Here is a 22,017-nt window from a genome sequence, read left to right on the forward strand (position 1 = left end):
TGGCTCTGGAGGCTGGAAAGAAGCAAGGGAGAGTTTTGGTGGGAGGACCCCCAGCCAAAGCGGGTGCGGGGCGCAGCTGCGCTGCAACCAGAGAGACTGTGGTCCCTCCAAGCGACCGGGGTCGGGGGGGGGCGCTCCGGGGCGGGGGCGGTGCCTGCTGTGGAAGGGGAGAGGAGGGGAGGAGAGGGGAGGGGAGGGGAGGGGTGATGCAGCGGTGGAGGTGGCACAGTGCCCAGCCACTGACAGCCCCCTCCCTTTCTCCTTCCCCTCCCCCACTCCTGCCTCTCTCCGGCTCTGGGTCGGCCACGCCGGACCCTCTCTCCCTGGCGCTGCGCTGGGTCGGACGCCAGGTCTGCGCGCCGCGGCTGAGCGCCCACTTGCCTTGCGGAAAGAGCCGAGGAGGGACCGGCGGAGGCGACAGCGGGAGGGCTGGGCGGGAGCCGGAGGAGGTGGCAGTCGGGAGCCAAACCAGAAGGAAACTGAGAGGCAGAAGCTCACGGCTCCGAGGCGCACACTCTCTTGGCCAGGGATGGGTCCCGGGGCGGCCCAGCCCCTGACCGGCCCGCCGGGCAGAGACTGAATTGCGGGTCCCCATCGGTCCAGTGTATAACCAGAGAGAGGGAGGCACGGACCGATCGCCAGTAGCCTCCCGGCGGGACCTCGCGTTCTGCCCACCCCGAGCAGCGCCCCCAGCCGGAGCCGCGCCGGGCAAGCCGGCGAGGGAGCGGGGCTGATTGGCGGCCGCCGGCGGCCGCGGGAGGGGGCGCCGCGCGGGGCCATGGCAGGCTCGGAGGCGTCCTAGCCCGATCCCGAGCCGGATCCGAGCCCGAGCTGCCGCCGAAGCCGCCTCTCCGCGCCCGCGCTCCCGTAGCCGCCCCGCCCCCTGCGGGAGATGGAACAGAGGAACCGGCTCGGTGCCCCCGGATACCTGCCGCCGTTGTTGCTGCACGCCCTGCTGCTCTTCGTGGCCGACGGTGAGCGCGGGAACTTTGCTGCCGCTGGGGGCTCGGGGGTCCTTGCCGGGGCCGCCAGAGCCAGTCTGCCCTGGTCGCCGAGGAGGAGGAGGAAGAGAAGGGGAAGGCTTCACAGTCTCCAGCAATCCCGGTGTGCAGCCCGGGCCCGGCGGGGTAGGGGGTTGGAGAGAGGCGAAGGGTCGCCGCATCGCTGGCGCCCGCGCCCGGGTCGTTCGGAGCCGGACCGGGGCTCCAACTGCGGACAGGCGGCTTGCGGGGTGCCGGGAGTTGGCGCGCCCCAGCCTAGCTCTGGTAGTACGGCCAGGCGCGGGGAAGAAGCGTAAGCCGCCCCTGCTGCCCCTCGCGATCTGGAGGGAAGCAGCCTGCAGCGGTAGCCGGTCTCCCCTGCAGCCCGGCAGCTGCTCGACCGAACTTTGCCAGCGCCTGGGCCACACGAGTAGCTGGGGGGTGGGAAGCACACGGCCAAGCGAGCCGGGGACCGACCGTCTCGCCTGGGGTTGCCCCAGGCCTCCGCCCCACAGCTGGTCACGCCTCTCTCTTCCCCCGCCCCCAGCTACATTTACTGAAGTCCCCAAAGATGTGACAGTACGGGAGGGAGACGACATCGAAATGCCCTGCGCGTTCCGGGCTAGCGGAGCCACCTCGTATTCGCTGGAGATTCAGTGGTGGTACCTCAAGGAGCCTCCCCGGGAGCTGCTGCACGAGCTGGCGCTTAGCGTGCCCGGCGCCCGGAGCAAGGTAACCGGCCGCCCACGCGGCGCCAGTGCTCACCCGGCTCGTGTCGGGCGGCTGGGGTAACCCGGGCGAGGAAGGCAGGGCGCCGCCCTGTGGTGCAACCCATTTCCTACCCTCCCCATGCCCACAGCACCTTCAACAGCAGCATTTGTTACCCCCAGATCCTGTTAATTCACTTCCTTCGCCGGAAACCTCCCCGAACTCCACGCCTAGCCCCTAAGAAGCCGCACCTCATCCAGTTCGCCTGCTCTTGCTGGCTGCGGGCCCAGAGGCTGATGGGTGCTGGGTGTTGAAAGAAGACCCCTTGCTGGAGCCGGGTTTTCCCTGCCCTCTGCCACTTTGAGGTCCCCAGGGCACAGGGCCAAGGAGTTAAGCTCCTCTGGGCTGCGTTCCAGAGGCCGGCAGAGCACGGTGTACAGGTTACCTCCAGCCCACGCAGGATCAGAGGGACTTCCCCCACTGCCCATCTGCCTCTTAAACCACAGTCTCTAGCACTGGCGCCTTCTCTCTCTCTCTCTCTCTCTCACACACACACACACACACACACACACACACACACACACACCACCTACCTACCCTCTACCCAGAGTCCCACCCTTAGTTACTGCTCACGTCTCCCACTGGGTCCTGTGCAGATACACCGGCCCCTCCATCCAGCTTTTCAAGGGGTTTAGAGAAACACGGCAGGGAATGAGGATGCTCCTCCGGAGGGAAATTGGCCTTTCTTCCCACCGGGTGGCAATCCAGCCTCCCCTCTTTGGCAGGCAGGTGTGCTAGGGCAGCCCCTCCTTGGCCGGGCGCCATGCTAGCTGCAAGCCCTGCTTCCTTCGGGGTAAAACTCCTGAAAATCCTGATGTCCTTCGTGCCCTCAGCTGTGGCTACCTCCCGAGCGGTTTCGAGTCCCAGTCCGCCTGCGGAGGATCCTCTTGCAGGAGGCTCATCTGAGTTCCCTGAGCCTGAAGGCCGACAGCCTAATATCTCTCTCTCCCTCTTTGCATTTTAGGTAACAAATAAGGATGCAACTAAAATCAGCGTAAGTGTGGAGCCCAGCGCGGGCCGCGGGAGACCCCTTCTGGCCGCTTTGTGCCCCGCAGCTTCCTCCCTTTTAGAAAGGCGGCCGTGCGGTGTAGGGCCCTGCTCGCAGCCTTGCATTGTCGGCTGCTTGGCGTGTCGGGGCGCCATCTGTCACCGGTAGCGGATAGGGTTCTCTTTCGTGTAAATCAAGGGTCCCAGGCCTGAATCTCCTTCCTCCTCTGTACAGTCACCTGTAAAACTCTCCTTCAGTCTCCTTGCCCTAGCCGCGACCGGTGCTGAGGCTTGTGGCCCCCACTCGTGCCCCGCACACACCCGGCGCCCAGGCGGCGCCCTCCGCTGCAGCCCTCTCCTCCGCCTGGGTTGCGGGTCGCGGTGCCGGGTGTTGTGGGCTGGCTTGGGGAGTTGTGGTAGGGGGAGGAGTCTTGCCAGTGTTGGGGAGGAGACGTGCCCAAGCTTTCCCAGCTGGAGCGTGGAAGTATCAGGGCCTGGAGACGACCAGGTCTTATGCTTGGTTCAGAGGTGACGGTTCTCTGGGAGCTCGGTGAGGGCTACAAAGCTGTTGCTCCCCGGCGTCTCCACCAGGCCGCAGGGAGATGAGCTTTGTCCGGAGCTTCATGCTGCCGAGGAGAGGCAAGTTCATAAGTAGCAGGGACTGAGCGGGTCCGGCAGCAGCCTCTGCATCACCTGCCTCCTTGGGAGAGCAGAGGGTTACCTGAGAAGGGCTGGAGCCGGGAGCAGGTATATATGCGCACTCTGAGGGCAAGGCGGCTTCCCTACGGACACCACTCCGGTCCACCGGATTCTAGAATTAAGGAACGTTAGTGCGAGTAGATGTGGAGGACCGGACGTAAGGCCATGCCTCACAGTGGATGCGGGGCCGAGCCTGAGGTTTCTCCAAGGTGCCAGAGGGAGGAAGAAGGGGTGGGTTCTGCGGTTCTGAAGGGAAAGCTATGGGAAGACACGAAGGTAGGTTTGTATGAGCAGTGGGTGCAACCTGAAGCACTCCTTTAAGATATGGGGCAGCTGGAGACACGATGCAATGGGCAGGGCCACCCAGGGTCCATTCAGAGTTGGGAGCTCCATATCACTGGGGAGCCACGGGGGTGAAGGAAACCTGAATCGTGATGATGGGCAGAGCCGGGTCTGAGAAGTGTTGGGGTGCTGTGGCCTGGGAGCGCCCTGCGGGGCTGGGCGCAGCTGCACTACGCCGGCCAGGAGCGCGAATTGCGGGCCTGCCCATCCCGGCCTCTGACCCCAGCCCCCGCTGTCTTGCAGACCGTGCGCGTCCAGGGCAATGACATCTCGCACCGGCTGCGGCTGTCGGCCGTGCGGCGTCAGGACGAGGGCGTCTACGAGTGCCGCGTGTCGGACTACGGCGACGACGACACGCAGGAACACAAGGCCCAGGCGCTGCTGCGCGTGCTCTCGCGCTTCGCGCCGCCCAACATGCAGGCCGCCGAAGCCGTGTCCCACATTCAGAGCAGCGGCCCGCGTCGCCACGGTCCCGCCAGCGCCGCCAATGCCAACAACGTCGGCGCCGCGGGCCGCGCCACCTCGGAGCCCGGCCATGGCGACAAGAGCCCGCCTCCCGGGAGCCCTCCCGCTGCCCCTCGTCCCGGAGTCCCCGAGGCCGCCGCCAACTCCGCGGCCCACGCAGCCACCACCACCGTCGCGGCCGCGACCGCTGCTTCGTCAGCGTCGCCGCCACCCCGTGAGGCGGTCCTTCTGCGCCAGAGGCACGGCTCGGGTAAGGGCGCCGCCGAGAGGGCGCGCTCGCGCGGGGGTGGCTCTCGCCGGAGGGGCGGTCCGGCTCGGGTCGTTTGCGGTTGCAGAGTCGTTGGTGGTTCATCTGGGTGCGCCCGGGAGCGTTTTCCGCAGCCTCGCTTCTGCGCTCTTCCTGCTGTTTTCCTGTCTTCACTGTTGGCCGCTTGGAGCATTCAGGGCGTGTGTTTATGAGTGCGCGGGCTGCCCAGCCGGCGACTTCCCGCTACACACGGGCTGGAGGGAGGGGAGCCCTCCTTGCGTTGGGAGAACTGAACCCTGCGGGCTGCACTCCGACGGCGGTGGGCCTGCTTTTCTCCTGGAACCCTTAGCGTCTAAAGGGTGGGCACTAGCGCCCAGTCTAGAGTGAGAGGAGGTGGTTACGACTCAGGTCTTGTAAGTCTGGCTGCTGCCTGACTGGACTGAACGGACAGACTTTGTTCAAGCCTATACGGGTGGCCTGGCTGTGTAGGCTCTGCTCTCCTTGGCTACCTCCAGGCTGGTCCTGGACACAAGCTCTGCTATAAATCGCCACTCCAGTCTGCTTTAGGCCCTCGTGGTGGGGGGTTGGGGGTGAGGATGGAGCCCCACCATTGTTAGGAGGGCACCCAGAGGTTAAGGCCTGTTCTCCTAGGGAGCTGAGAGGGTTGGGGGAAGGGGAAGGGAGTGATGGTGAGAAGGGAGTCAGAGAACAGAGAGTAAGGACAATGGACTGCAGAGCAGGCAGCTCTGGAGAAGGAGGGGCTGCTTGGCAGTGGTGGGGTTTTATGGAGGGCGGAAGGGCCTGCTGCCCACTGTGCCCTTCCTCCCAAGGCATCCCCCACTCCCAACTCAAAGATGGGGCCTCAGAGATGAGCTCAGCCCCAGTGCTCACTCTCTGTGTCTGACTTTAGGCTCATCACTCCCTCTCAGTCTTGTTTGATGCATAGTCCCATAGAGAGCATCTCTACTGGCCTTGCGTCACTGGGAGGCTGGGCTCTGGGACAGTCGTATATAAACCTACTGTGGGGGGGGGGAGCACACTGTCATGCCCTACTCTCATGGTTCTTAAAGTGCAGACCACCTGCCACCAGCATCAGCACTTTTTAAGCATGCAGGCTCCTGGGCTCTCCTGCTGAATCCAAGGAGACAGGCATCCTAGCCTCCCTCTCTGGCTGATTCTTAAGCCTTCAAGCAGTTCAGACCCTGCCAGTTGTCTTCCACATCAGTTCAGTTGTTTCTCACTAAGTTATACTCCCTGTGGGAGCTTCTCCATGTGGCTCAGACTGCTGGCTACATCTGGAGACCTCGTCCCTCTTAGGCTCCACATGGCTACCCGCAAGACCTTCCCCCAGACTGTGGGGGAAGGTGGGTCAGCTGGGAACCTGTGGAGGTCCTCTCCCCAAACTCCCCCACCTGTCTTGGAGCTTTCCCCCATATTAGTTTAAGGTAATACCAGTTGCTGTGCAAAACCTCAAAATGCCAGAGGCTTAATACAATTCAAATGTATTATTTCTGGTTTACATCACTGGGGGGGAGGGGGGGAGGAGTGGCTCTGTTCCATGCAGTCATTCAGGGACTCAGGCTGAAACTCTACCATCTTTAAGAGGCAGCTTCCATGCTCACTCTGGGCATCAACATACAGCCCACAAACAAGGGAAGAGAGAATGGAAGCAGCCCTTCTCAACCCAGTTCTCTGAGCAAACCAAGCCCTAGGGCTCTAAGGCACACATTGCATGTGATGAATTGACTTCTTTCTTATGCATTTAGAATGGATCTAGTTATCTGTCATTCTTGGAAGACTGAGAAAATGGCCACTCAGATCATTTTGGTAGGGCTTAATTCTCTCAGAGAAAAGCTGATTTGGAGAACGGCAAGGGAGTTTTTAAAGGCCAGGCCTAGAAGTGGTAAATGTTAATTCCACCCTCATCCATTGGCCAGAACTCAGTCAGATTGTTCAACAGATGCAAGGCAGGCTAGAAAATATCCTCGGCTTGGCAACTGTTATCCAGCCTCATCTTTTCAGGGTGGAAGAGGAGCCTGAATCACGGGGCATTTAGCCATCTCTGACTAGCACACAGTACATATACTGGAAAAGCGCTTACTGACTTACAGGGTGACTGACTTAGTTGATGCTAGTTGGTGAAGAAAACACCCTTCTTCCTCATCCCCTTGGGCACTAGCAAGTAAACATGTGTGTCTTGGGCTGGAATATTCCTCTGGGATATCCCATAGACCGTGAGTATAGTGGCAAAGCAGAGGATTTGGAAAGCCAGAGCCCAGATATGCATTGTGCCTTCTTCATTTACTGGCTGTGTGACTTTAGGCAAGTGGCTTACCATCTCTGAAAGTACTTCTTTCAGAAATACTTTAGTAATCCCTGAACTCAGAGGGAACTCAGAATGGAAATTGCTGTATAAAGTTCATTGTTATCACCAAGGCCATTATCTGCTCTGGCCAAAGAGGAGAGGTTGAGGGAGATGAAGTTGAGTGGCTGGTGGTTGGCAAGCTGTGGAGGGCCTTGAATGCTGAGTGGAGCAACAGGGATCATTAAAGCCTTTGATCAAGGAAGCGCCATGTGAAAAGAGATCATTCCTGCTTGAATCTCCCTTGCCCCCTGCCCAGAGCCTGACCCCCTGAGCCTAACCAAGGCTGACCTGACTATGCCTGCCATGGCTGGTCAGATGTCCAGTCTCTGGGCTCAACCACAAGGAGACTCCAGATTAACTCATCGCTATAGCAGGAACCCAGCCATGGAAGGTGTCATGGACAGTGCCCTTCTTTCTGGAAGGTCCTCAGGTCAGCCCAGTTCTGATGGCACCTGCCAGCCACAGGACAGCATATTAATGCCCACATGGATAAGGGCAGCAGCCCAGGCAGGGGGCTCCTCTGCCCTCCCTGGAGTGGAAATTAGTGTTCATTTCCCTCCAGAAAGCACAGCCAGCTGGGCTTCCACCAGGGCTGACAGGGCAGCACAACTAGGATAGGGGTATGGTGACCCCTAAGGTCTCTGTTGCCCCAAAACCATTGCTAGCTCCTGAACAGGCCAGTAACCATGCAGACATATCTCAGAAAGAACCCCAAATTTCTCTCCATCTCCTGTTTGGAAGGCCAGTAAGGTGGGGCCTTCAGCTGGAAGACCAAAAGGCTCATAACCTTCACTCTCCAGGTGAGCTCTTGGGAGAATCACTGTGCTGTGGGCCCCTCTGTGTCCCACTCTGGGCATGGAGAAGTGGATTAGAGGACTTCTAATCCACAAACATACCTGAATGGCTTGATCCCAAGGAGGGACCCATACCATCTTAAGTGCCCCATCCTGCCTCACCACTCAAGGCTGCCAAGCCTGTGGGCTGTGGACGGAATGAAGACTGCAGACTGTGTTATGAGTCACAGCATAACACAGCATTAGTAACCTTTCTATAGGGCTGTGTTGTTGAGCAGCGCTTGGGCCTCCTGAGCCTCCCTGGGATGCAGCAGGCCAGCCAATCACCCAGAGCCACCACCAGCGTGAGTCAGAAAGGGAGCTCGAGGCGGTGACCTCAGTCTTGCTCCCCCCACCACTGTCACCACTCCCGTCACCCCACTCTCAGTTCTTGGCAGCTTAGAGGGGAGGGGACGAGGAAGGACTGTTGCCACTTGGTTACCAGGCAAGGGTATTTGCAGAGTACAGCAGTGAGGATGCTGGCAAAGCAGATGGCACACTCAAGCAGAGTCATGGAGGAGAGGCAGCAAGAGTATTTTTTAAAGGTGTGAACAAGGTTAGGACAGCCAAGGATGAGAACTGGTCCCCAGGGCTAGTAGCACTGAGGGCCACTGGCCTAAAAGGGCCTGAAAGGGGCAAGGGGAGGGAGCAATTAGCAGAACCCAGAAAGGTTAGCTGGACGGAGAGGCCTCCCTGAAAGAGCTGAGGCCTTGGGAGAGGGACACAGCCGACCCACAGTAGCCCAGCAGAACCTCTCTCTTCTCCTGCCCTCCAGTTCCCTGTCAGGGCCTCCCATTGGCCAAACCTTCCTGGGTGCGGAGGGTAAGGGTACCAGGTGATGCAGGCTCTACAGGCCAGCTTCCAGGGGCTCAAAGCAGAGTGGAGAAAGCCGACGGGTGGATCTGGAGGGACAAAGGGAATAACCCAGCTCTCAAGGGAGGAAGATGAATTCTGCCCCACCCCAACTCCAAGACAAACCCAGAGCTGAGTTTCTAATTAAAGAGGTCACATAAGGCCTGGGTTGAGTGGATACACTAGCTGTTTCAGATTGGCAACCTCAGAGATGGTCCCAGCCCACCTCCCCAGACAGTCACCTGTTAAGCAATTGCTCCTGGGAGAAAGTCAGAAGCCCCAGACAACACTGTGTTGCTCTGTTTTTTAAGCAAGCCTCTTTACTAATGCTAGGAAAGGGATGAGGGTACTTACTCAGAACTTCATACTTTATAGCTACTGCACAGCCAGGCCAGAAAAGCCTTCCTATGCTCCATACATGCCCAATGTAGCCAAATACATATTTGCACTAAAAGTTTATGTGAAAACTCATTCATTTCACATCTCATTTGTCAAAAGACATTTTGATATTTGTGCTTAAAAATAACATGGGCTAGATTAGCACAGCAGAGCCAGCACAGGAGATTGGGCTCCTTCTTAGCCATGTTCATAAATCTGACTCCTAATTAATCTGAACACTGAAAATATTTCATGAACACTTTGTTGCTGGCTTCCATTTCCAGAAAAAAAAAAAAAAAGAAAGAAAGAAAGAGAGGGAAAGAAAGAGAGAAAACAAAACGGTATCTTCCAGATAAACCCTTCTAACTGGAAAGTTGCCACAGTGAAGCCAAGTGTGGCCTTAATAGAATACAGTTTGCAACTGAAATGGCTTGTATGTTGGCAAGAGGTTCCCCTCTGCAGGGACCTGGGGATCAGCTCTGTGGCGTGTGAACCTCTAATTAGCCTTGGAGCTCCGGCTTCGAGAAGAGCCACCATGGCCCCTACAGAGAACCAGCTGGATGTGGCAAACTGCTGCCTGGTACCCACACAGAGAACTGGCTCTCAATATTTCAATTAATAATGAGAGAAAGACAACCAAGGCCATAGGTGTGATGGCTTTAGAGAAACTGTTACTGCTGGAAGCCATCAAGAGGAGCATCCTTGGGTGTGGCCATGGCAACCGTAAACCATGACGGAAGGGGGCTGTGGATAAGGTGAAGGCATTTACTCTCGACCCATGCCCCTGGTGGATGACAAAGCTGGCGGAAACAATACCAGCGTGACCAGGGAGAATCTCCATGCTGTGGGGAGAGTCTCCAACTAGGCCAGCAAGCCAGGCGGCAGTCACCTGGTCTTCCCATCTTCCTAGGCCCACAAGGACCTGAAAACCATCACCTTAAATAAACAATCCACTCTTCCCTCAAGCTCTGATGTGACACAAGGATCATAATTAAAGAGAAGATAAATCTGGCAAAAGTTGTCCCAGAGAAGAGAAAGTGAGGCTCTCTGAGCATCCTGAAAGAGAAAATTAAAGGATTTCATAAAGGAAATGGCTGAGCCTCACAGCTGACAGGAGGCACCCACGTCAGTGGCAAACGTGTGCGATTATCAACTACATGGCGTCCTCTCCCTCATCAGCCAGTCCCATGGTTGCCATGATCAGGAACCAGTGATGGCAGCCACAGACTCAGCTCAGGGCCTCAAGGGCGCCCATGGAACTCCAGGACAAAGCTGTCTGTGTCAGTGGGAGTCCTGAGGGAGGATAGCCCCAATCCAGCTGAGGCAATCAGAGGAGGCCTCCTGTAGGCAGTGTGTGATTTCAGGCTTGAAAGAGGCTCCTGGGGCTTTGTCCTCCTGCTTAGGTCAGTCCTGGGGAAGTTTCTGGAGGCCTCTCTTTTCCTCCCCACTCTGTGCCCCATGGATTGAGAAAGTCACAGCAAATGGAAGGGCCGTTGTCCCTCACCGAGCAGTGAGTCGGCTCACTGTGCAGCTGTTCTCTCAGCATCAGGGAGACCCCAAATTAAGGATGAAACGGCTGCACTAAGGATTGTAATAATGATAAATAATACTTGCCTTTCACCGAGCACTTGGTGTATGCCACACACCCATCTCACTGATGTCCCCCCTTTCTGCAGTTCCCCATGACTCTTTCTGCCCCACTTCATCCAACAGTCCCCTCCCCAGAGCCCAGACCCTTTCCTCAGCCAGGGTGGCAGCCCCATGGGAAGGGCGGAGAGCCAGGCTTTCTAAATGTCACTGGGAGCCGAACCCACCAAGGAGCTTCTCATTAAATATGCCAGGCACACATTTTAAAAGCTCTGAATATTAAGGATTCCCCAAGCATCCATGGGAATAAATGAGGTCAAGAGCTTTTGTAATATGATATTGATTACTTCTGCCCCATGTGGACAGAGGCAAGGGCTTGGCTGTGGTCTAAACCTCTAAGCTTTACGGCAGATGCCGACTTGGTTTTAAGACACCTTTGCAGCGCAAGAAAAAAAAAAAGTATCATCTTTGCTATTCCCCCATGCTTTGCTGACTGTTACTAGGCATCTCTTGGAAACTCCAAAGCAGTGAGAAGCTTCACTTTGTCTTATGTAAGGGCTGCAGGAGAGTTTCAACTTACAAGCGAACAGGCCCAGCACCTGCAACTGCCGATCCCTACCTTTTCCTTATGAAGGATGACAAACCTCCTCCCCTGGGATGTAGCTTCTGGGAGAAACAGCCTGCTTGTTGGTGGTTTTGGTGTTCTCAGGGAAGGTGTGGTATAAATACAACATGGATTACCCAGTTTGGCCTCCTCTGGGTTAGGGTTTAGCTGCCGTTGAACAGAGAGCCGTGCAAGCGGCCACAAGGGGTGCTGAGCAGCAGCGAGGGCGTGAGGCCGGCCGGGACCTCACTCGGGCCTCCTCTACGCCACACCCTCCATGAGACAGCCCTTGAGAGGCAGGCCTTGTGAAGCCTTGTCCCTGCATCGGCAATCCTGGGTGAGGCTATTTCTGGAAAGTACTGGTTGTTCCATTCCATCATTACCACCCCCCAGGCTGAAATATCAAAGCTACTCTGGACTGGCTTCTGGTCTTTGTGGTTCAAGGAGAGTGTTTTAGGGGCCCCACCATTCACCCACTCAACCACGCCCTCGGGCTCTGCTCCATCCATCTCAGAAGTGACCACCCTTCCAGAGGGCTACTCATGTGTGAAGGCCAGCTGTGAACTGGGCACCTCCCCAGTGCACCCAGCTGGACACCCAGCACTGTTAAGCGGGGAGGCTATGGTCAGTCAGGGCCTAGACAAGATCTCTTAAAGGAGCTGCCCATTATGGTGGAAAAAACAAAACAAACCTGAGAGAGGCTGACAACAGTTCAGGAGAAAGTGTTACCACTTTTCCAACCACTTAATTCTTCCTCTGCATTTCACACATTCAGCTAGCTGTTCAGCTAGCTGGCTAGTAGGCAAGCCAGGGTTTGAATGCCAACCAATCTCCCTATTTCTGGGACTTACAGAGCTCCAGCCACCCAGAAGTCACAGTACATGCCTCATTCTCTCACCCTTCATAAGTACTATGCTTCTCATTTTCCACATGAGTCCAGCTGCTTGCATTCGAATCCTGATCCAACGCTTCCTGCCTCCCACGTGCAAGTTCTCACGTCTGTTATCATCTGGATGGCACCTGTGCCCCATGCCAGAAGGCGAGCGGCAGGATCAGAGGAGATAATCCACAGAAAGAATGGAGCTTAGCACAGGGCCTGGCACCTGGAAAATGCTCAGTAGATGCTGATTCTTATTATCGGCATTATTCGTGGGAATGGCACTGACTGTCCAGGGTCGTTTCATGAGGCCTGGGGGCTGGCATGGGGGCTCCGGTCTTGAGACTTCGCTCTGAGACGTGTCTCCCTCCGTGCACTGTACATGTCATGGGGCTAAAGGTGAGGAGAGGAGCTGATGGAGCTTCAGAACAGAAAATGCACTCAGATTGCCAGTGGCTCATTGAGGTGCTATTTTTGTCCTTTCTCTCTCCGTGCCATTTGGAGGGGGGAGGAAAGGAAATGGGGATGATGCCACGTCCTCATCCTTGTCTGGTTGCGGCTATTTTGCATGAGTCAGGAGCTCCTTGGTGAGCAAGGACAGGTTCACTATGGTTCCTCGTGTCCCACCTGCACATTGCACCATCACATCTGTGCACCTGGACCCGTAGTGACGGTCAAGCAGCCGAAGAGCCTCCAGGGCTGGCCTAAGTGGAGAGGAGGTGCCCAGTGTCCTCCTCACTGGGACTCTTACCACACGAGATGGAGCCACTTGTGTGGGGAGGCCGGGTGCCCCGCAGGGATGGGCGTGTCAAGTGATGGGGCTCTGGCCAGTGTTGCAGGCTCAAGCCTGCACTGTCTTCCACGTGCTCTGGCATTTTGTCTTTCATATTCATACCTGCCTGGATCCCTTCACCATGGCTCACTGAGCCTGATGACTGCCAATAAAGGCGCTGCTTGGCACCCAGGGACCAATGGGGAGAGGGTAGGATGAAGAGCGGGCTGCATGCAGAAGCAGGAGGCCAGGACCCCTTCGGGTCCCACATGAGCCTCCCTCCCACGCAGCACTGCAGGCTCATCAAGAAGGAGGTCTGCCTGCCTTTAACGGATGGATATAGCCAAAGATCCAGAGCCCCTCCCTCTGCTGCCCCCCGCCCCCACCGCCGCCCCTGCCCTTCTGCTCTCCTCTGGAAAGTCTCGGTTTTCTTTAAGCCAGGAAAGCCCAGCTGCAATGTCAGTCCCCTCACAGTGACTCTTATTACAATTGATTATCACACAAATGCCGCTTAGCCCAGAGAAAAGATCCTTAATAAACCCCCTGGGGAGATGGAGCTGACATACTTCCACGGCTCATTCTGAGCTGGGGTAGGGGTTCCTAGCTAACTATATCTGGTCTGGCTAGGGCCAAGGGGTGGGGGCTGCCCAGGGCATCAGGTAGACCCCGCCTCTGCCTCAGGGAGGGGCTGATGGCCCAGCAGTGGTGGCCAGACTGAGCAGCAGGTACTCTGAGAATGAACTCAGGGCTCCGCTGGGACGCAAAAGGGGCTCAGAAAAGGTGCAGCCAGAGTGGGTTGGTAGTGGGGGATCACTCCACAGAGGGAGGAAGTCTTCCTGGCCCTGCAGCCCAAGGGATCTCATCCATCCTGAGCACTCAGAAGGGCCCCACTGCTGTCTTAGGCCCCCAACATTTCCCTCCTGTCCTGGAGTCAGTGCCTGACTGAGCACCCCATCCAGACTGATGCCCTGGGAAGGCAGGCCCTATTCTTTCTCATGTGTGTATCCCTACCACCCCACATTCATGTTCACTGGGCCTGACACTGGTTTGTTCAATCATTCATTTCCTCGTTCATTCAGAAAATGTCCGTTGAGCATCTTATGTGCAAGAAATATGCTAGGCACTGAGAACACAATGTGAATAAGACCAACAAGGTCCTGGGAGTCAGAGCAGGGAGAGACAGACATTGATCAAACAGTCACATAGCAAGTAAAAATTTGCAGCTGTTGCTGGCACTCTAAATGAGGGACCCATGGGCTATGGGAACTAAGAATAAGGAGACATGACCCAGTCAGGAAAGGGTCCCTGAGAGAATGACACTTAAGCCATAATCTGGGAGATGATTAAGAGTTGGCTTGAGAAAGAGAGAGAGTAGGGCCTTCCAGGAAGAGGGGATAGCACGTGCAAAGATCCTGTGGCAAGGCCTGACAAAGAGTTACTATGGCTAAGGCAGAGAGAGCAAGAAGGTGTGCAGGGGGAAATTAAAGTCAAGGGTAGTTCAGGGGTTAAACCCCATGGAGATGGAGGCTTTGGCTTTTGGCAATGGATGGGGAGCAAGTGGCTGGCAGGACATGATGCTTTTTGAAATGACACCCTAGCTGCAGTTGTGGAGAATGGAGAGCTAGGAGCAGAGTGGATGTGGGGAGACCGCTTTAGAGCCAGTGATCCAGCCAAGAGATGGCAGGGCTTGGACTGAACGTTTGAATGGATGAGTGATGGGATGGATGGATGGGTAGCAAAACAAGTATCTGATGAGTGAGTGAAGGGAAGGATGTGTGACTGGGTGACTAAGAGGTTGGGGGTGGGTGGGAGGAAGGATGAATGGACATGTGGATGGGTGGATGGATGGAAGGAATGTGTGGGAAAAGGGTGTGACTGGGTGGATGGATGGGTAAATGGGGGATAGAAAGAAGGATGAGTGGATATGTGCATGAAACACGGATGGGAAGATGAGTGCATGCGAGACGCAAGATGGGCCTTGCAGGAGGAGTGGGGCTGGGGCTGCAGACGTGCCTAGGGTTCTCATTCCCCACACCTGCACTCTGTACACTCAGTCCACATCCTCCAGGAAGGGGAGGCCACAAGGAGGAAGGTCCCAGGTGGTGGCATGGCACAGACTGGCTAGGCCCAGAATTTCATGCCAGGTCATGCCTCTGCCTGCCGTCCCAGGCCACGGGTAGAGCAAGGGCACACGGCCAGTCCCCAGCCTGCCCCAGGTCCCTGAATCCCTCAATCTTCAGAAGGTGCCTCTGTCACTCGCTGGTGAGAGGCAGGAGCAAGGGACCCCTCCTTCTGCTGGACACCGGGCACTCTGGTGGATGTAGCCTGGCCAAGACTTGATGATGATTGCCCATGTAAAAGTTAATATATTTTTTCAAGCATTTAAAAAATCAAATCTCCAGGTGGGCAGATGAATAACTGTATTCGCATTAAAGACTAATGTAACAAAAAATACACAAGGCAATAATTCATAATGCATTCTGTTCTACAGAGTCATATTTTAATGCGTGACATATCCTGGGCAGCTCCTCTGTGCTAATTTTATTTAATGAGCACATGTTATAGAATTTTCAGAGCACTATCCCTGGGCAATTAAAATGTGCTAACCTTTTCAGTTAAACTGTGTTTCTGAAGAAAAGTCCTCAGTGTGAAACAGAAAGAAATATCCAGGTGTCACCTCGGTGGAATCTAGAGGAAGGAACTGCTGTTGTGTCCTTGCTGCACTGGCCTCAGGGACCTGCAGCCCTTCTTCCCTAGCCTTGGGCCTCCAGTATGTCATTCCTGCTTTTTCTTGGCCAGGCCCAGCTCCACTGAGTGGGACAAGGGAGACTGGGGCCTGGACCCACACAGAGAGAAGCCTTCACTGAGCAGGCATTAATTGAGTGTTCACTGTTTGCCTGACCTGGGGAATTTGGGGCACACTCTGCCTCGAGGGACATAAAGGCTATGGAGGGGACAAGTGGGATTTAAACAGGGCTGCAATGCCCCAAAGAGGGGAAGGGACCACTCACTTGAAGCCTTGACAGGTCTCCCTTTCCCCAACTGTATAATGGGCACACCAGCACTCCAGCATCTACAAGTCCATGAGTTTTAGGTCTGGAAGGGGCCCTGGAGAGTCTCTAATGAGTGGTTCACAAACTTTGTTCCTTGGAACCCTGGGCCCCCAGCCCTACCTCCAGCTTCAACCAGAGCAGTTCTGCCTCTAATTTTTTTTTGGGGGGGTGGGTGTTGTGTGGGTTTTTTTCCACACCGCCCAGCATGTGGGATCTTAATTCCTCAACCAGGGATGGGGCCCACACCCCCTGCACTGGAAGCACAGAGTCTTAATCACTGGACCGCCAGGGAAGTTCCCCCTCTAATGGTTTTAAATATTGGGGTTCCATGCAGCATTTAGCTTGAAAAAGGAGTTCCACTGCTTTAAAAGATTTTAAAACAACTGATTTAGTCCAAATATTTATATATATATATATATATATATATATACACATACATGCAAATATATAAATATATAAATTATACAAAATACACAAATACATTTTTATATTTTTATGTATATAAATTTTTTTCTCCTAAGGGAAAAATTTGAAGCGGTTTATAAAGCTGCACGTGGCATAATAGAACAAAAATTATTTAATGAAGAAATTGGAATAAAGGGAAAATGGTGAAGTTCATTTGAGAAAAGGTAGACAAAGAGATGTGTGCACACAGTCTTGGGCAGTTGAAAGGTCAGATAGCGATGGGCCTCCAGCCCCAGCGTGTATTTGAAGATACAGCTTGTGTTTAAGATGACAAACATGAAGCATCTGGCCGATGCCTGGCGCACATCATGCCTGCTTAGACTGTTGGGGGCGTCTAAGAAAGACTCCCATTCATTCGTTCAACAAATACTTTGTGAGCACTGCAGGTGTGGGCAGGGTCCTAGGTGATGATGGGTTCACCCACTGGCAGAGGAGACAGGGGTCGAAAGGTAAACCGCAGTGGCCGCCCAAACACAGCCCAGCGTAAATGTGACTTGCTCCGGAGCCCATGGGACAAAGGGAGCCTCCAGCAGGGCCAAGGAGGATGTGGTGTCTGAGGGAGCCCCATGGAGGGGAGGGGCAGGTGGTGAATGAGAGGACAAGGGGTAAGCAGTGTGGAAGGATACTGGACCCAGAAAGGAGAAGTAAGGGTGCAGGGGGGCTGAGGAGGGGCCCAGTGAGGAATTAGGTCTTCAGCCTAGATGAAGCCTCTAGGGGTTTGACGGGGCTGGGGTATGATGTGTACTTTGCATTTGAAAAGGGCACTCTGGCCTCTGGCTAGGCAGTTGCCTGGCTAGTTCGGTTAGTGGCTGTGGAGAGGCCAGTCAGGAGTACTGCGCTGCCCACCTGAGCGCTGATGTGGTAAGAGGGAGGGTTAAAGGACCAGGGCAGGGGTGGGCCTGGGGCAATGTGGGTCGGGGGTGAGAAGCCGACAGATTAAGAGCTGTCTTGGAGGTCACCTTGTGGGTGTCTCTGGGCTGAGCTGCGGAGCATGGGTGGGTTCTGGGCAGGAGGGAACAGGAAAGGGCTGTCTATCAGCACCAACAAAGGCCTGGGGGGCAGGAAAGTGATAGCACATGTGGCCTCTATGCAGCAGCCCAGTTTGCCTGGAGCTTGGGGCACCTGAGGCAAGTGTGGAGGCAGGTAAGGCAGAACTTTCCCCAAGGGTAGGGTCAGGAAGGCATCCTGGACTTGATTCGAAAATACCAGGGAGTAAACTAGAGATAACTCCTCTACTGCCTACCAGCTGTGCAACCTTAGGCAAGTCACTTTACCTGTCGGTCTCACCTGTGGAAGGGCATAGTGGTTCCTACCTCCCAAAGCCTCCTGAGAGGGTTAAAGGAAAGAATTCTCTTGGCACCAAGTACCAAGAACCACAGGCCTATTTGCACCCCGCAGCCTCAAAGTTTAAAGAATAAGAATGGGCAGGTGGGAGATCCTCCCCTGAAGACGAGACCTAGAACTAAGAGAGACCCCCCACCATCCCTGCCTGGGAAGTACCCTGATACTGTGGTCAGGGCTGCCCCTGGCCCTGCAGACACCAGCTGCCTTACCGTAGGGAAAAGCCTGTTAACCATTTTCATTAAGTGGCACCATTAAAGGATCATCTGGGGCAGGACTTCATTTCAAAAGAATTAAGAAGCTGGAAAGGAGCTAGCAACAAAGTTGACCACATTTAAAAGCCATTATAAATGTTAAAATACAAAAAAAAACCCAAAACATCTCATTCCCATGCTCTCTCCCTTAGAAGCAGCCTGGGGCTGTGGTCTAGCCGAGGCACTATGGGAAGAAGAGTTCTGGCTCTTCAGCCCTGAGAGTTGGTGTGTGTGGTGGTTAGGTATGTGGACAGAAGCCAGGTTGTCTGAGTTCATGTCCCAGACCTGCCATTTATTTTAGTGTGGGCTTGGTAGGGCTGCTAGATTTAGCAAATAAAAATATAGGACACCCTGTTAAATTTGAATTTCAGATACACAATCAATAGCGTTTTAGTATAAGTGTGTCCCATGCAATATTTGGGATTAACATATACTTAAATTATCAGTTGTTTATCTGAAATTCAAATTTAACTGGGCATCCTGTATTTTATCCGTCAACCCTAGGCTTTGGGCAAGTCAGTTTACCTCTCCGGATCTCAGTTTTCCCATCTGTAAAATAGGGATAAAATAGTAATTCCTGCAGTAAAGAGGATGGGATTTCAAGTAACGTGCTTGCCACAGTGCCTGGCCCCAGCAGGAGCTAGCCAAGTTTGCTATCATTATCCTGAAAGTGCTTGGCTTGGGCTACTTGAGCCCCGGATGCGGGTGGGGCTGCTTGCTGGGGGCAGAGGAGGGGAGGAGGCCTGGGGCCAGCCCTCTGGCACGTGCAGTTCCACCATGGCTGGAGAGGTAGGACGTGTGAGGAAGCCGTTTATGGGGCTGGGGGAGAAGGGGACACGGGCAAGGGCCACATGAACACAGACATTCATTTGTGCCAAGCCCTCTGTGTCTGGGTGCTCAGAAAGGGCTGCCTGGAGGAGGTGCACTTGTTCCAGGCTTGAGGTACAGGTCAGACCCAGACAGAGGGAAAGGAGGACTCAGTGGTTCTGCAGGGTGAGCCTGGAGTGCACTCGAGGTGCTGGCAGGGAACAGTGGATCGGAGCGCAGGACTGGTGGCAGAGGAGCGGAGGGGGTGAGGTTGCTGGGGAGGATTACGAAGCAGCCCCAGCTGTGCCACTGACATGGTGGCACTTTCTCCTGAGGGCAGAGGGAACCCATCGAAGGTTTGCCCCTTAGGGATAGTTATCCAGGTGTGTCAGAAGGTGGGAGATAGGCACGGTGTGGCAGTTGAGGCAGGAAAACACTTTAAGAGGTCACTGCTGCACTGGGGCCATGGCAGGGGAGAGGGCACAGTGAGGCGTGGCTAAAATATGCGCAACCCCTGTGTCTGCCCCCTTTCAGCCCAGCAGCGCTCAGGCTCCTCCCACTGCCTAGACAAGGAGGCTGCCCTGTGGGCATCACTCCCAGTAGACATGCTGTCACCCACCAGGAGGACAGCTTGTTCTCAAACCCAGGAGCCAGCTGCCTAAGGCTGGGGTAGGACAGGCCAGCAGAGTAGGGTCAACACAGGATTGAGGGACCCACATCTCATCCCTTCTCTTGCATCTCCACATCCCACACTTCCAATTTCCTTTAAAACCCAAGGCCATTTGTTGCTCCTAGTTTTTGCCCTAGTTACCAGCGCACATTAATCTTATGACAGAAATTAATTCTGTCCAATTCCGTTAGTGCTTGATTATTCCTTGCTGACTCCCTTTGAATAAATATCCATGAAGAGGCTTAAATTAAAACATCAACAACGGAAGTAGCCTCTTGCAAGGTGGCATCTTCCCACCCGGCTGTGGCTGGGCCACCTGGCCTAACCAGCACAGCGTCCAGGGGAGGGCAGAGAGCCAGAGTAGGACGGGTGCAGGTGGCCATCAGGAAGCCAGGAATGGCAGGGCAAGGAGGGCTAGCTCCCCATCATCACACAGTGGTGTAGGGATGAAGTCGGCTTGAAAGCCCGGCCCCCTGGATCCCACACCAGAGCTGGCTCAGAGGTTGCAAACTCAGTCACCCACAAAGGGCCAAGTGTGGGGGATGGAGGTGAGCGAGGCGGATTGGGAAGGGAGGCCCGACTGCACAGGGCGCCAGGGAGGTAACTGGCAGCCTCCCTGTGCCCAGCTGGGGTTCAGGAGAGAGCAGTGAGAAGGAGATTCCTGCAGAGAAGACAGCTGCTGGTCGTGTAGCTTGGTGACTAAGCAGGCCCAGAGCTGCTGTGTCTTGGGCCTTTCCAGTAGACATTCGGATCTGTGCTTTTAGGTAGAAGTCTCCCACATTTTACATGTTGGATTATAATTTACAATTTTTAGAGCTCTGTGTGCACCAAATCAGACCCTTCTGCAGTCCAGATTGAATCCTCAAGTGGCAACTTGGTGCCTTTCTGTTGCCCCTGGGCTCTGTGACCTTACGCATCTCCCCTGCAGATAACGGCATGGTGTTTAACCATAGCCAAGATGACTCCTAAGAGCTCTCTCTGTTCTACTCCACAAGCCCCTGCAAACGCACAGAGAGACTCCTCGTACCCTGGCCCCAGGAAGCTCCAAGGGGAGCCTTCCTCTTTGGCTGGGCTCGGCCACCACCACACTCACAGCGTGGGTCCAGGATGGAGCTGGGTCAGGGCTGGGGATGCAGGGCCAGTGATGGGAACAGGGTGTAAGAGCTGGTCTGTTCCCACCTGCCCCAGGCAGACAAACCGTGGTCTCCATGGTAAGTGGATGTCCAAGTCCAGCCCATAAAGGCCAGCCAAGCTCAGACTGTTGCCACTTGGGAGCTGGCCGTCTTCTCTCATTCTCAGATGGCAGCAAAGGGGGAAAGGAATAGAATCCAACATCCACGCTGAAAGAACCTCATCCAGGGCACTCCACTTGGTTTTCTAACTTTTTTAGCCAAAAAGCCCTTATTCAAAAGACATGTCATGACAGCACAAAATGCTGAATGGACATAAGTGGGCTTGCTCTGCTTGACACAGAGGAGGGGTCTGTCCTCCAGGCCCTCGTCATAGTCCTGATGTCAGGATATCCATGCTTACCGGTGGAGTGGCTTTGTCCACTGAGACTGGACTAGTTCTTTTCTGGCTACCTGTACTCAACATGGGAATATTCTAGTGCAGCGCTGGAGGGGGCAAGGGCAGACCCACAGAGTGAACCTCCAAATTTGCTTAGGTCACAAGAGCAGAACCAGCCTGTTAGCCATTCTTGCATGTAGAACCAGACCTCAGATGTATCTTAGTTTTACTTACTTTTCTCAAACCTGAAATAAATTTTTACTTTTTAAGCTGTAGCCAAAACAAACAAAACAAAAAAATACAGCCTTTGAGCAACACCAGACTCTGAGGGGCACTGTTTGCAAACTCCTGACCCAGATTGGCCCCTCGGCTGCAGCTCCCAGGCCTGCAGTGGGGAAGCGGAGAGGCTGCAGCTCTCTCCTATCCACAGCCTGCATGACAGGTGCTGCAGACCACAGCCGGGACAGAAGTTACCCTTGAGACCAAGAGAACCATCCATGATCCTAGAAGCGTGGGCTGGGCAGGTGGAGGGAGGGCAGTGGCTGTCCTGGCTAGCCATCCCCACTGGTCAGCTGGGGAGCAGCCCACCATGATCCTGATGCCTGCAGAGTGGGAGTGGTCCCCTCAGTGCCCCCAGGCCTGTAGGAGTCCAGGCCAGAGTTGGGGTGTCCAGCTACCACCTCTGCATCCCCCCAGGAACCAGACTCACAGGCTTGGCCTCCAGACAATGTGGGCAAAGTGAGGATCCCAGAGGGTGGCTGGAGCCAAGCCTCCTCCTTCACTTTCATCACTAGGTGACAAATGGCCCCAGAGGGTCCCTGTTGTTTTCTGACACGGTCTTTGGAGTTTTACCATTGCTGGGTAAATAGAGAAGCAGGATTTTCCAGTGGAAGCTGCTTGGACTGGCGCCTTTGCTGTGCCCATGGGTCTGGGTGAGCCCACATTTTTGGGAGCTCCTTTTAAATGGCTCTGGCATGAGTCTTATCCCACTCACCATCCACATGATAAAAGTTAATATTCACAGAGCAGCTTTGATTTCTTTAAGAATGATTAACAACATGGTGATATTTGTTTCATATAAAGAGTGAATCAGCTACTACTCCAACAGATGCTTCCCTCACCTCTCAAGCAGCCTGATTTTCCAGCTTAACCGTGACATAAG

At 55.0% G+C, this 22,017-nt stretch overlaps 1 protein-coding gene across 2 annotated transcripts in view; it reads left to right on the plus strand.

The window, feature by feature from the left end:
• The first annotated feature begins 392 nt into the window (after positions 1-392).
• The window catches only part of VSTM2B (V-set and transmembrane domain containing 2B), a 53,304-nt gene continuing 31,679 nt past the window's right edge, over positions 393-22,017 (plus strand). Inside the window, exons 1-4 of one of the 2 annotated variants that reach the window (XM_082370089.1) lie at positions 393-974; positions 1,528-1,712; positions 2,713-2,742; positions 4,020-4,491. In XM_082370089.1, the coding sequence (XP_082226215.1) occupies positions 893-974; positions 1,528-1,712; positions 2,713-2,742; positions 4,020-4,491 (769 nt within the window). In that variant the 5' untranslated portion in view covers positions 393-892. The other variant, XM_082370090.1, reaches the window with a different exon arrangement.

The sequence above is a fragment of the Balaenoptera borealis genome, assembly GCF_965194805.1.
Source record: "Balaenoptera borealis genome assembly, chromosome: 19".
NCBI classification, from domain to species: domain Eukaryota; kingdom Metazoa; phylum Chordata; class Mammalia; order Artiodactyla; family Balaenopteridae; genus Balaenoptera; species Balaenoptera borealis.